At 38.7% G+C, this 12826-nt stretch overlaps 2 protein-coding genes across 4 annotated transcripts in view; one reads left to right on the top strand and one right to left on the bottom strand.

Moving 5' to 3' along the window:
- Positions 1 to 4918: 4918 nt before the first annotated feature.
- Positions 4919 to 9665, bottom strand: LOC107580275 (optineurin-like). Of its 3 annotated transcripts, none has more exons than XM_016266008.1 (14): positions 9432 to 9665; positions 8644 to 8797; positions 8358 to 8551; positions 8137 to 8283; positions 7990 to 8054; positions 7580 to 7690; positions 7422 to 7500; positions 7141 to 7256; positions 6553 to 6702; positions 6323 to 6407; positions 5954 to 6109; positions 5694 to 5836; positions 5553 to 5614; positions 4919 to 5465 (listed from the first exon to the last, which is right to left on the bottom strand). In XM_016266008.1, the coding sequence occupies exons 2-14, from the start codon at positions 8774 to 8776 to the stop codon at positions 5359 to 5361; spliced, it is 1548 nt and encodes a 515-aa protein (XP_016121494.1). In that variant the 5' UTR covers positions 8777 to 8797; positions 9432 to 9665; the 3' UTR covers positions 4919 to 5358. The 3 variants fall into 3 exon arrangements, with proteins under 3 accessions (XP_016121494.1, XP_016121489.1, XP_016121501.1); XM_016266003.1 differs by having other exon boundaries at positions 8644 to 8787; positions 9430 to 9664; XM_016266015.1 differs by lacking the exon at positions 9432 to 9665 and adding an exon at positions 9250 to 9401 and having other exon boundaries at positions 8644 to 8787.
- Positions 9666 to 11725: 2060 nt separating this feature from the next.
- LOC107580337 (coiled-coil domain-containing protein 3-like) overlaps positions 11726 to 12826 on the top strand; it is a 14161-nt gene continuing 13060 nt past the window's right edge. Inside the window, exon 1 of the mRNA XM_016266064.1 lies at positions 11726 to 12110. Coding sequence (XP_016121550.1) covers positions 11743 to 12110 — 368 coding nt within the window. The 5' untranslated portion in view covers positions 11726 to 11742. The remainder of the gene's footprint in view (positions 12111 to 12826) is intronic.

The raw sequence follows: 12826 nt of genomic DNA, 5'->3' as shown, positions 1-12826 counted from the left end.
GGAGTTGTTTTGGTTGAAAGGTTCGTTGAATGGGTGGTGGTACTAAATCTTTATCTGACCGTGATCCTGTTTGAAGGTGAGTGACATGCCCTGTCCTGACCGTTCTTCATATTGGTGACATTTTGGATTCTGAGTCAGATCAGTCAATTGAGAACATTGCAGTTCCACGTCCTTTTGACATGCTTTTCACATATTAGCCAAGTAAACATTTTTTTTTCTTATTTCAACAAAATTTCTTCACTGCTTAGTAATATTCAAAAAGGCTTATTATGTGGTCCAACCAACATGCAATGTCATCCTAAATTAGCCAGTCATTTAAACTTTTTTGAAAAGACATTTGCAGTACATTCTTTATAAAAGTTTCAACTTAAAAGTTTGTATAAAATATTTTTGAGAATAATATTTTTTAGATTTTTGCCCCGCATGATTCATTAGGGTCAATATCTTACACTTTTCTTGAAAATGGTATAAAGGTTAAAAAAAAAAATCATTTCTGGTGGAAACCTACATGAACATATAAATAGAAAATTTCCAAGAATTTGGTATGTGTTTTAAACTACATTTTTAAAAACTCAAATTTTTTTCATTATTATTTTTTCAAACACTGGGACTGTATGCCCCAGTGTTTTCTGCTTTTGTTGTCTCCCAAGATATAATTACATTATTTTAATGCACTGCTTCTATGATTTCTGGGGATAGCATTTTATACACTCTTGGCAGCTTAAACAATGTAAACAGGCCAACACAGAAACATCAAAGGGACATCGGATGCCCATTTTACACAAGTTGGTATGATTCTTTAGGGTCTTCATGAAATTTCTGCAACATACTTTGATTAAAATTCCACAGTGGTTGTGTAAAACAACACCCTTTTTACCTGGTCAAAAACCGCTTTGTTCACAGCAACCCGTTTCGGTGCATGTCTCTTTAAATGCTAATGAGCTCTGCTCTGTTCTGTGAAAAGAGGCGATTTGCAAATAATCACACAAAAAAAAGTCCAAAGCGGCTCAGATGTTGGGAGTGGATGATGACTGCTATGTTCATTCTTACATCCAACAACAAAACACCTCAACCGCTTAAAGGTATACTCCACCCCAAAATGAAAATGTTGTCATTAATCACTCACCCCCATGTCGTTCCAAACCCGTAAAAGCTTCGTTCGTCTTCGGAACACAATTTAAGATAATTTGGATGAAAACCGGGAGGCTTGTGACTGTCCCATTGACTGCCAAGTAAATTACACTGTCAAGGTCCAGAAAAGTATGAAAGACATCGTCAGAATAGTCCATCTGCCATCAGTGGTTCAATCTGAATTTTATGAAGAGACAAGAATACTTTTTGTACGCAAAGAAAACAAAAATAACGACTTTATTTAACAATTTGTCTCTCCGCATCACCGTAGCGCCATTTTGGAGAACATTCGCTGAACTTGCGCCACCTTTCATTTCTCGTAAGCCTTAGTGGCGTGATCAAATAATGTGCCAAGAAAAATATGCAAAGAATTGCGGTCAGTGCAACTTCAGTTCATTCGTCAAACTAAACTCATTGATTACTGGTATAGTTGTATTCAATAACATGCAGATACAGAGACAGACAGATTTGTGTGTTGTTGTTGTTGTTGTTGTTTTCTTTAATGAAAAAAAATGGTAGACATTAAATGCAGTCCCCTGAAGAGACTTTCACAACACCAAGTTATAGATCTCTCTTCACAAAAAGAAACCTTCATCCCATTCCCAACTTCACAGTTTCTCCACGACAGCCTACAGACTACATATTTAAGCTCTATTAAAATAATTATAAAAATGAAGCAGAAGCACATATGTTATGGTTTCTAATTTCCTAAAGGTTATATGGGCAAGCAAACTCGTTAATACCTTTCACAGCACTCAAGGACACCTTACAGCAAAAGTCAATAAAATGCAATCAATACAAAGGCAATCAAATCACTAAAAGCTATTCTAAACAAAGGTTTTAATCAGAGTTTTAAACGGGTTAATAGAATCCAGCAAAAATTCGGTTTGGAACAGTCAGTAAGTCTGCAAAAGATGATCTAAGAGAATTTGCCTCAAAGCAGATTTACAAAGTGCTGATTGATTGGAACAAATTTATTTCAACTCAATCTGTAGTTGTAATACATGGTTCCTCTGTGCAGACTACATGTAACACTCTGAGAGCCTTGTTGCACCTTTGTGGCACACATTCCCAAGCGATCACAGAATACATATCTCTGTCACACACCTCCAGCTTCAGGTTTTCACTGGCTTTGCAGTTACGGAAGTTGAACTCTGCAACCCTAACCCTGGTGATATTCTGTCTGCCCCCACAAGTAGAGCCACACCAGACCTTAATGTATGGATCGGGTTTGTTTCCCAAAGCATCACCAGGGAGGTTACTGGCTCGTAAACTACACACCTGAACAGCAGCACTGGTGAAGTCCAGCTGAGACGCCAGCCCAAGATGATCAAACACTGCCATGGCCGTCAGAAAGAACACATGTTCAGTTATAATGATTTAATACACACAAATATTGAAATAACAAGCATTTTAGAAATGAAAATTTAATTCAAGTGTATTAAACCATTACTTCAGTTCAATCGTCACACTAGATTTAAAAGGTTAAAGAATACAGTTGATGGATACAGAATTCCACAGTTTGTACTGTATGTATTCTTTCTGTACATTTTGCCAATAAGCTGGTCGTCAGTTTTCATGCATACAGAAAATCTGCGTATTGTGCACAGTAGGCCTATAGACACAGATTATGTATGTATACTGTGCACAATATGCAGATTTTACAGAAGTACAAGCCGTATGGTATAAAGCAGTGGTTCCTGACACTAAGGGCAGAGCATTCCAAATCTACATCAGTACCGATGGCATGAGTTTGGGCTGGGATCAGATGTTTGCCATAACATGTTTCATTCTGTTTGGTGGCGCTAAAGATGCAGAAATTGCACACATCACCTCTTAAAGCTGTCTCTGAAATTGCTCACTCGTTCACTAATAGCACATGGCAACTGAGTGCACTATGAAGTGAGCGAATTTGGACTCTGATGTGCTTTGGAAAGATTCAGTTGATCTTCCTTTACTGTAGAAAAATCTATATTAATACAAAATGCTTTTAGTCTGTTTACTGACGAAAAGTTGAACGCAGTACAATACTAATAAAAGTCATTCAATAAATATATCAAACTTAATTCAGTGCGATTATGTTATTGGAATTACAGGCAAAATGTTGCTCTATCTTCAATGACATTATCTTTATTAATTATGATTATTTACAAAGTGCACCATAAGAGGGCACCAACTCCCTACAGTCTTGTGTCGAGACGGTTTAAATATTTTTATGAATTTCATAAAGGTACTTATTAGATTAGGGCATTAGGTATTTAGGTATTAAAATACAGACACGGTTGTATTTAAAGTAGAAAAGTTTTATGGAAAGACTCTGCTTCTGCACAGGAACTCTGTGTCCATTTCTTGAGCAAGACTCTTCTCCATACTGGAGACACTGGACTTTGAGATGGACCAGTTCCATATCAGTTTGTCATGTGCTTTCCCAAATGTCCATAGCTCAGCAATAGAAAAAGATACATATGCTGACCAAGTAAATTATATATGACAAACAGTCTATTTTTTTCTAAAAATATATGAAAGACACATTTTCATGTATTAAAGCACATCAGTTTCAGCAGCTGGGCAAAAAATATATATTTTTTTAATTAATTCCAGCTGTCCAGTTGTTGTAAATCAAGATCCTAAATAAAGCACAAATAAATACAGTAAGAAAAATCATGGCTCTAAAAATGATGTTAAAATTAGTCAACTGAAGCACTGGGGTTTGCGTAAAGACATGAATCTGTTTCAGAATGTTAAACTGGATGGAGAAAAAAAAAGCTTTTTGCTTATGAAAAACCTGCTTTTATCAGGACTGTGAACTGTTAAATAATTTTTCAACACATTACAAATGTAAATTTGCCAACACGTTATGTGTAAAAAGTTCAGCAAATCTGCTAACAGCATGGGATTTACCACCTGTTGAGTGCCTATGAAAGAATTTTGCGTTGGCACTGTTGCACTATAAAGGGAGCTCAAAAAACATGCACACAACACCTAAATACAAGCAAGGTAAGGCATCTTTAACACTACATCACACCTCAGCTTCAGATATTATTTTTGCATTTCAATTTAAAAAAAAAGTTACATATAATTATTATTTTTTTTAAACAGCCCAAGCTGTCATAGCTGGTCAGCAGGCTGGTTTTAGAGTTTTTTTTAAAGTTTTTTTTACCACTTCTTTAGCTGGTCAGGCTGTGAGACCAGCTGGAATAACCAGCTAAAACCAGCTAATATGTTTTAACAGGTGGTAGGCCTACTATAAAGCTAAAAAAAACACCATAAGAAATCGTAGTTATCATAGTTTTATGGTGGTTATTTGTGAGGAAAGACCGAAATGTGCTGCGTTCATGAGACCCGAGTCGATTCGACTGCGGCACCCGGTCATAACGTTAACGTTACTTCACTTTTATTAGATTGACCATTACGTGCTTCAAAACTTAATTTCTCTTCCACTGAGAAAGGCATACCGATTTCGACATGATTAAAGGTGAGTAAATGACAACAAAGTTTCATCTTTGGGGTGAACTAGTCCTTTAATATGCTTTTCAAGACTGAGATTAATGCTACATGCTTTAGGGTTATTTACCCATAACCTCAAGAGAGCACATTAATAACAGAGCCCATGTTTCGATAACAATATGAACTTCAGAAAAGTATTTATTAGATTTAGGCAGGTTTAACATGCATATATATTTAGAGAAACTTGCCCCAAATCTAACTTACTAACCTTGCTTATCGAACTGAATAAAGTGCTTTAACAGATAACAGATCCAACAAGCAAAAGAAAAACATTATCTGTCTGCATCATGTGGGGCATTGAAAATATAACTACGATTTTAAGTCTTTCAAATAAACGGTTCTTTCAGAAACACGAATTTTAAACAAAAATATTTTTGCTACCAATAATATAATTCACCCACAACAGGATAATTATGTATGCCACACTGATTCTATTTTTTTCTTAATATTTGACAGTGATAAATTGTCTTAAAGCAGCTTAAATTAATGCTGCTGTTATGTAGGGTGTATTCAGAGTAAATCCAACCAGTCTACACATCAAATCCTGATTCTCACCCTCGACCAATAGCATCCATTAAACTGTAACCAACCACACTGATAATGTACAGGGTTTATAGACCTGTGTTATTGAAGCATTATGTTTCAGGCTGCTTGAAGGTAAAGCTATCGAACCGCTAGTTCACATATGGGGGGATCTGGTATGGTTACTAGGCAACAAGCTCAGATGATGCAATCCATGATGTGGATCTGCAGGGAGTCCAGATCAGGTAGGACTTCCCCACATTTGGGACAAGCGTGTTCTGGAATATTCTGCTGCTGCCAATCACCTGTGGTATAAAGAGGTCTATGTTAATTGTTATCCCGATATGCAATTACAAGTACAGTTGTACAAAACTTTAAGGGAAGGCCTCTACCTCCTTGATGTGCAGATGGTGGCCCTTGAGGATGTCTCCTTTGCATCTCACTCATGGAATGCCTGTAGCATAAAAAAATTCCCTTTTCGGTATCACAGAGGTCACATGGGAGCAAGTAAGTGTTTGACGTTTATGACATACCTGCCGAGTGACTCCATCTCATCCTGAAGTTGAGTGTTCTGTTTCTTCACATACTCCAGCTGAGTGGCCAAACGCTCTTTCTCTTCGTGAATCTTCTCCCGAGCTGCTCGTTCTGCGTAGAAATCCGAGGAATATATCTCTGCCTGTATGTGTACACACAAAAAAAACCCACATAATAATACGTAATGATACAGATCGGAAAGACCTTAAAAAAGTGGGAGGATGCCCAGTCAGCCATGCCACCATACAATCGTTCGTACCTGAGCCTGGAAAACAGAAATGGTTTCTAGTTCCTTTTCCTTCTGGAAGATTTCCATCTTCATCTCGTCGATCTTCTGCTGTTTGTCTGCCAGTGCCTTTTCAGCTGTAGCAAACCTGGTTTGGAGGTCATCATATTCTTCCCGTGATGCACAACTCTGATCATGCACAATGAGGTACGTCAGAAGGATGAACCACCAATGTACTCCAAATACTAAATGAACTGCCTTAAATCGAACTGCAAGCTTAATACGCCTTCAAAAATTAAGAGAATATTTGTAGTTCACGGATGTACCTAAATAATAATGTCTGGCCGAATACAAAAAATAAACGTTAGCCTGACTTTTTCTAAAGTAAATGGGAATTTGTACCTCTCTCTTCTTTTTTTCCTCTTGGAGCTCATTGTAGTCTTCAAACAGCTTGGTATAGGCATCTTTCAGCTGGTTCAGGTTGTTCCTGGCAAAGAAAGATAACAGGAGATGTGATTATTATGAAAACATAAACACAATGTGCAACCGAGTTGAGTCTATATTTCCCCCGTGCAACTGTTCAAAAATGCACCTTTTTTTAGGCATCAGATGGGGTAACAAGTTGCACTCACATCTCATCCTGAGTTTTCTTCCGTTCCAGTTTAACAGCAGCCTGAAGGCTTTCCATCTGAACCCTCAGAGTGTCGTTCTCAGCCTGGACCTTCTGTTTCTCTCCGAGCTGAGTCTTCAGAGTACCTAGATCCTGCTCCCGATCTTTACACCTGCAGAGAGAACAGGAGATGCGAGAGCTAGGAAGCATTGTAAACCGTGTAAAGAAAGCAATAGTACCCCCAAAAGAAAGATCTGGTTTTCTGTATGTATTACTTATAAAATGTGCTCTACAGTTCTAGGTTAAATTAATATATAAATAGAAACTTCTGGTGCCATTGTGTTGTTGCGTATAACAACAGACTATTCAACTTTAGGTGACCTTTTATATTGAAACTAGATTTGCATTTCCAGAACGAACTAAATCAAGTTTGAAAGCAATTTCACATTTAATAATTAGAAAAATACATAATAATACAAATAAATATATTTTTATATTTTAAAATATAATAATGATACATATATAAAAAACGTGTTTTATTATTTAAAAAACATTTTCTAATATGATTTAATTTTAAAAAGGCTGTGTATAGGTTGTTGGTGTTTCTGACCTGTCCTGCAAGTTTCTTTTCATGTTCTCAGCCTCGTCCAGTTTGACCTGAGCCTGTTTCAATTCATTACAGAGCTTCAACAACTGATCCTCCAGATTCTTCACCTCAGCGCTTGACTGGTGAAAACAAGCATAGAAAAAAAATGTCGCTTCCTCATAGTAAATGTAAATTCAAAGTTGTTTCACTTTCTTTCAGACAAGACCCCAGTCACATGGATGTTTTGATCAAATAACTAGCTCAAAAATGCTACACGGATAGCTATAAAAGTCTGATTATCCTACATTGATTTCGGTTGTACAGGGGAGAGATGTCTGTGCGCTGCTGTCAGCGTGTTCCAGTCTGTTCTCAAACTCGGCAATTCTGCAAATACACAATATGTGCATACAATAAAAGAAGCTTAAATTGTGTCTCTAAGAGGGTATGCGAAATTCTGTCCTACCTCCCACGTGCCTCGTGAAGCGCTAGCTGCAGTCTCTCCTTCTCATCAGTCTCTGCTCTGAGGGAGTGAAGCAGCTGCCTCACCGTCTGTTCCTCCGACTCAGCCTTTGGCCTGCGTACACACACGTATTTGCTTAGTTATCAAATTGAGGACCTATTATAGGTTTCTATTGTGTTCCTACAATTACTATAGAATAACCATTGCCCACATCCTAACTTTAACCCATAAAGGAAATGTTTGCATCTTAAAGAAACTATTTGAATCCGTTTTCCAATTTAAGACACCCACATAAAGAGTTTTTGTCAGATCTAGCTCCATTTCTAGCTCACAAACTATAACTACATAAAAGTTGCATTTTCAAATTGATTTGCAATTCATTGCAAATTCATGCATAATTCTGCAGTGCTTACATGCTGAAAGCACATGGATCCTTTGGCATATTGGGCAAATCTCTGGTCACTTTTAACTCATCTTCCTGTGGAAGAAAGCACAGAGAGTGACAAATTGAGCAACGTAGTGTTGCTTCATTGCGATTGTGTGTGCGTGTGCATACTTACAGCTATTCTAATCTCAATGAAGGAGTCTCGAGGTGAACCTTGACCTATTTTGAGCTGGAGTTCAGAGTTCAACGCTACCAGGTCATTCTTCTCAGCCTGAAGACGAGCAATCTGACCCCGCAGCGCCTCCAGTTCGGTGTGTAAACACTATGGCAAATATTTAACGTCATTTAAGTCTTTTTTAATTGATTATATACTTCTGTGTGGTATGATTTTCTCACCTCAGCTCCACTTTTTTCCAGCTCTTCCACTGGTTTCTTCAGCGCCTCGTTCTCCACATCCATAGCATTCAGTCTGGATTTGGCATCCTCTAATCGTTGCTCCAGGAAGTCTCTCTCCTCCTTTTGCTTCTCCTTCCATGCTGACAGACCCTCAAATCTCTCCTTCATGGACAAGTTGCTTTGTTTCAGGGCTTCTGTGGGATACACATGAGGACATTGGGTTGTTGTGAGTGATGGAGCGAGTTTGTGGATTGAGATTATGGCTGAAAGTGAAATGAAATCTCACCCTTCAGTTCTCTGTTCTCTTTGATAAGAGAGTTCATTTGCTGGAGGGTCTCTTCTAAACTGCCCAGATTCCCCGGGCCAGACCCGCGTGGGTGACTGATGTCCCCGTTCATCATCGATGAACCAGATGCCATGTTTCTGGAATCTGTTGAGCAGAATTATGAAATCCCTTAACATAACTCAAGAATAGTTTATGCTCAAAAAAATACAATTATCAGCACAGAAATAAAAGTGAAACTAAGAGTGAACCAAAAATGTGCTAGTGCTAGTATATTCAAAGTGCAAATAGTTCATCAAAAAAACGAAAAGTTATTCAGTTGATCCAAATCACTAAACCTGAACTTATTAGTCGGCCTAAAAAGGTTATCAAGTTAAACTCAGACTCGTTCTGATTGGTGGCAACGATTCAGTGGTTTGGAAGGCTGTAGGTAAGTGATAATGACTTTCCTTCTGTATCTCTACACAAACCTATCGTATGGCATCAAATGAATTTTGAATGAGATTAGTGCAAGTAGATGACACGCATGTATGAGTGGCAAACAATGGTTTCCTTTAGTTTCCTCACGGGATTCAACGCTAATCTAAATGGTGACTGTTCAAATCCTACCTGGGACGTTTCGTAATTTATATCACGAGAAAACGAAAGTTAGGACGTTTGCGGTAGACACTCGTTAAACTACGCCCTAATATGTTTCATAAGCACGCAACATGTTAATATATCTGGAGACACTTTTTAAAGATATAAAATGTTATATAACTCTACATTTAAGCGCATCGCGATACTCACCGAGCTTTCACTTGTTGTGTAGGCTACACCGACTTGTTTTGGGAAATGCTGCGCTTCCTGATCCAGACGTCAGTGCAGCGCGCGGAACGCACAGATCTGGATCCAGAAGGGTTGGTCTGTTTACAGTAAGCGTTATGCAATCAAATGTCTATCCGATGCTATAAAGCTCTAGTCTCTGAAGACGCTTCCACGCGCAGCACTGAACCAGCTGACGGTGACGGTCCGGGATTTCCCTGCGCCTGTCCTGCTGCTGTCATCCCGCATGACGCACCCAGAACTGGGGCAAAGGGAGGGGCTTTTCGTGTGTAACATGCATACAAACGCTTCAATATAGCAATAACAACAACAATAATAAATCAATATCGTTATAATAAAAATTTGAGGTACTTATCGTCAGTGTTGGGGAAAGTTACTTTTAAAAGTAATGCGTTACAATATTGCGTTACTCCATAAAAAAGTAACTAATTACGGTACTTAGTTACTTTTTATGGAAAGTAATGCGTTACGTTACTTTTGCGTTACTTTTAAAATCTGGACAGGGCTTGCTTGTTTGTTTTTAAAATAAAAAAGTTCTATTTTTGGCTAATATAAAAGCCACACCAAACGTGAAATGAATAAGCCTCAGGCTGAAGGGAAAGTACATTTAAGTCCGTACTGTAGAATGCAGAAGAAGAAAGTTCGACACACTTCAGCAATAAAAAAAGACTAGAGTAATTTTTGCTTATTTGTATGGCTGAACTTCAGAAGCAAAGACATTGGTAATAGAATGGGATTAAATACATAAAGGATATTTGTGTTGTTTAACATTTAATTATTGCAGGTTTGCGTCATATTCTGAGTTGCATTATTTTTATTCATTTGGAGGAATACTGAATCTGTGTGTTTTTTTTTATTGTGAGTGAGATGAATTAATGCATATTCATATTTATTTTAGAACTACAGTAACATCTTCTGATTTCTCTCAACATGGGGACAGGAGAGCTGTCAATCAATAAATTGGAAAAAAAAGTAACTTGCGTTACTTATTTGAAAAAGTAACTCAGATATTCTCTTGTAAATTAAAAAGTAACGCGTCACTTTACTAGTTACTTGAAAAAAGTAATCTGATTACGTAACTCGCGTTACTTGTAATGAGTTACCCCCAACACTGAATATCATGTAATGACTTCGTTGATGCACCAGATGAAGCCATTGAGCTGAACGACAGTGTGCATGCTTTCAGAACTTGTGGCATGTATGATTTGAATGGCTTTACTGCTTGTGGGGAAATCTTATTAAATATTTTTAGTTTCAAAGATAGTTCTCAGAGAAATTATAATCTGGTAACCTAATAATTAAGGCGAGACTGAACTGTCATCGATATTTCCCAGAAAAAGAAATACATTTTTCAAGTCTGTTAACTACAACTTTTGTGCTTATCAAAATTCTAAATACTAGTTTTAACACTTATATCACCAGCATGAAATAATAGGATGATGTTCTTTGTTGTATTAATTATATGAATTATTAATTTCTCTGTTCTGCATTTTGCAAACATGTTATAAATCACATCTAAATATTATAGAAGTGGTATCCCAGTTAAAGAAGGCACCTGGCTAATTGAAATAATTTTAAATGGGCAACACAATACAGAGACAAGCTACTTCATATTTACTTTTCCATGACTGAAATCAAAATTCTAAATACTAGTTTTAACACTTATATCACCAGCATGAAATAATAGGATGATGTTCTTTGTTGTATTAATTATATGAATTATTAATTTTTCTGTTCTGCATTTTGCAAACATGTTATAAATCACATCTAAATATTATAGAAGTGGTATCCCAGTTAAAGAAGGCACCTGGCTAATTGAAATAATTTTAAATGGGCAACACAATACAGAGACAAGCTACTTCATATTTACTTAAGTAAAGAGCCCATACGTTCCCTAAAGTCACTTTTTTTAGAAAGTGAATTCCATGAACAGTGATCTGTTTTCTCCCTGTATAATCAATAAAGACAGAAAATGAGTCCAAATGCCGTCCAGGAACGCAGCAGTGAGGCTGCTGGATGGACGCAGGACGCAGCGCGTCTATTGGCTGTTTAAACTCCAGCGCGTCCGATTGGCCTGAGACGAACTTTAGGAGTGATGGATCGAGGAAGAGCAGGACGTGGGAACTCGTACTTGTGAAATTACAGCAGTCTGAACAGGTCGGGACTATGTGAACTGATCCCGGGCCGCTGCATGGGTGCTTTCACTTGCATTGCCTATCCACTGAACCCGTGAACGAGCACTTTTTACGCGTGGGTTTATTTACTGGCACGGGAAGCATGCACCTTGCGCTTCTGTTGACGCTGGGTTTCGGGTTCGCGTTTGCGTGTCAGCTGCCCAGCGAGTGGCGACCACTGAGCGAGGGCTGTCGAGTTGAACTCGCCGAGATTATTGTGTACGCCAAGGTGCTGGCCATCCACGAGGAGCCGTACGCGTCCAGCCTTTACAATTACCTGCCGTACCAGAAGCATGAGCGCGCGGAGGACGCGCTGCTGTACGCGGCGGAGGTGGAGCTGCTGTGCGACCAGGCGTGGGGCAGCATGCTGGAGGTGCCCGCGGGCTCTCGCCTCAACCTCACGGGACTCGGGTACTTTAGCTGTCAGTCACACACGGTGATGGAAAACAACTCCTACATATTCTTTCTCAGGTGGGTTCACTTCTGTTTAAAAACCAAGAACCAGTTCTTATTCTGACCTTTAATTGGGGGAAATCTAATAATTTATTATTAATATTTTGGCATTGTTATTTGCACTAACATTCAGTACAGCACCGCTACTAAATGACTCTTATGAACCATTTAGTGAATCAAAACATTGAGTGCAACCGGTGAAGTCTTATTCCCAAAACGAATGACTCTTATTATGAGCCAGTTGTTTTTAGCAAATAAACACTTTCAGTGCGACCAGTGTAATCCGGTTTCAGTGCATTCAATGTGACCGGTGTAATCCGCTTTCAGTGCATTCAGTGTGACCGGTGTAATCTGCATTCAGTGTGACCGGTGTAATCCGGTTTCAGTGCATTCAGTGCGGCCAGTGTAATCCGGTTTCAGTGCATTCAGTGCGGCCAGTGTAATCCGGTTTCAGTGCATTCAGTGCGGCCAGTGTAATCCGGTTTCAGTGCATTCAGTGCGGCCAGTGTAATCCGGTTTCAGTGCATTCAGTGCGGCCAGTGTAATCCGGTTTCAGTGCATTCAGTGCGGCCAGTGTAATCCGGTTTCAGTGCATTCAGTGCGGCCAGTGTAATCCGGTTTCAGTGCATTCAGTGCGACCGGTGTAATCCGGTTTCAGTGCATTCAATGTGACCGGTGTAATCCGCTTTCAGTGCATTCAGTGTGACCGGTGTAATCTGCATTCAGTGTGACCG

The sequence above is a fragment of the Sinocyclocheilus grahami genome, unplaced genomic scaffold (assembly GCF_001515645.1).
Source record: "Sinocyclocheilus grahami isolate Dianchi unplaced genomic scaffold, SAMN03320097.WGS_v1.1 scaffold33.1, whole genome shotgun sequence".
Classification (NCBI taxonomy): domain Eukaryota; kingdom Metazoa; phylum Chordata; class Actinopteri; order Cypriniformes; family Cyprinidae; genus Sinocyclocheilus; species Sinocyclocheilus grahami.
The sequence above is the reverse complement of the archived record's forward strand: the minus strand, read 5'-3'. Positions and strand labels throughout refer to the sequence as shown.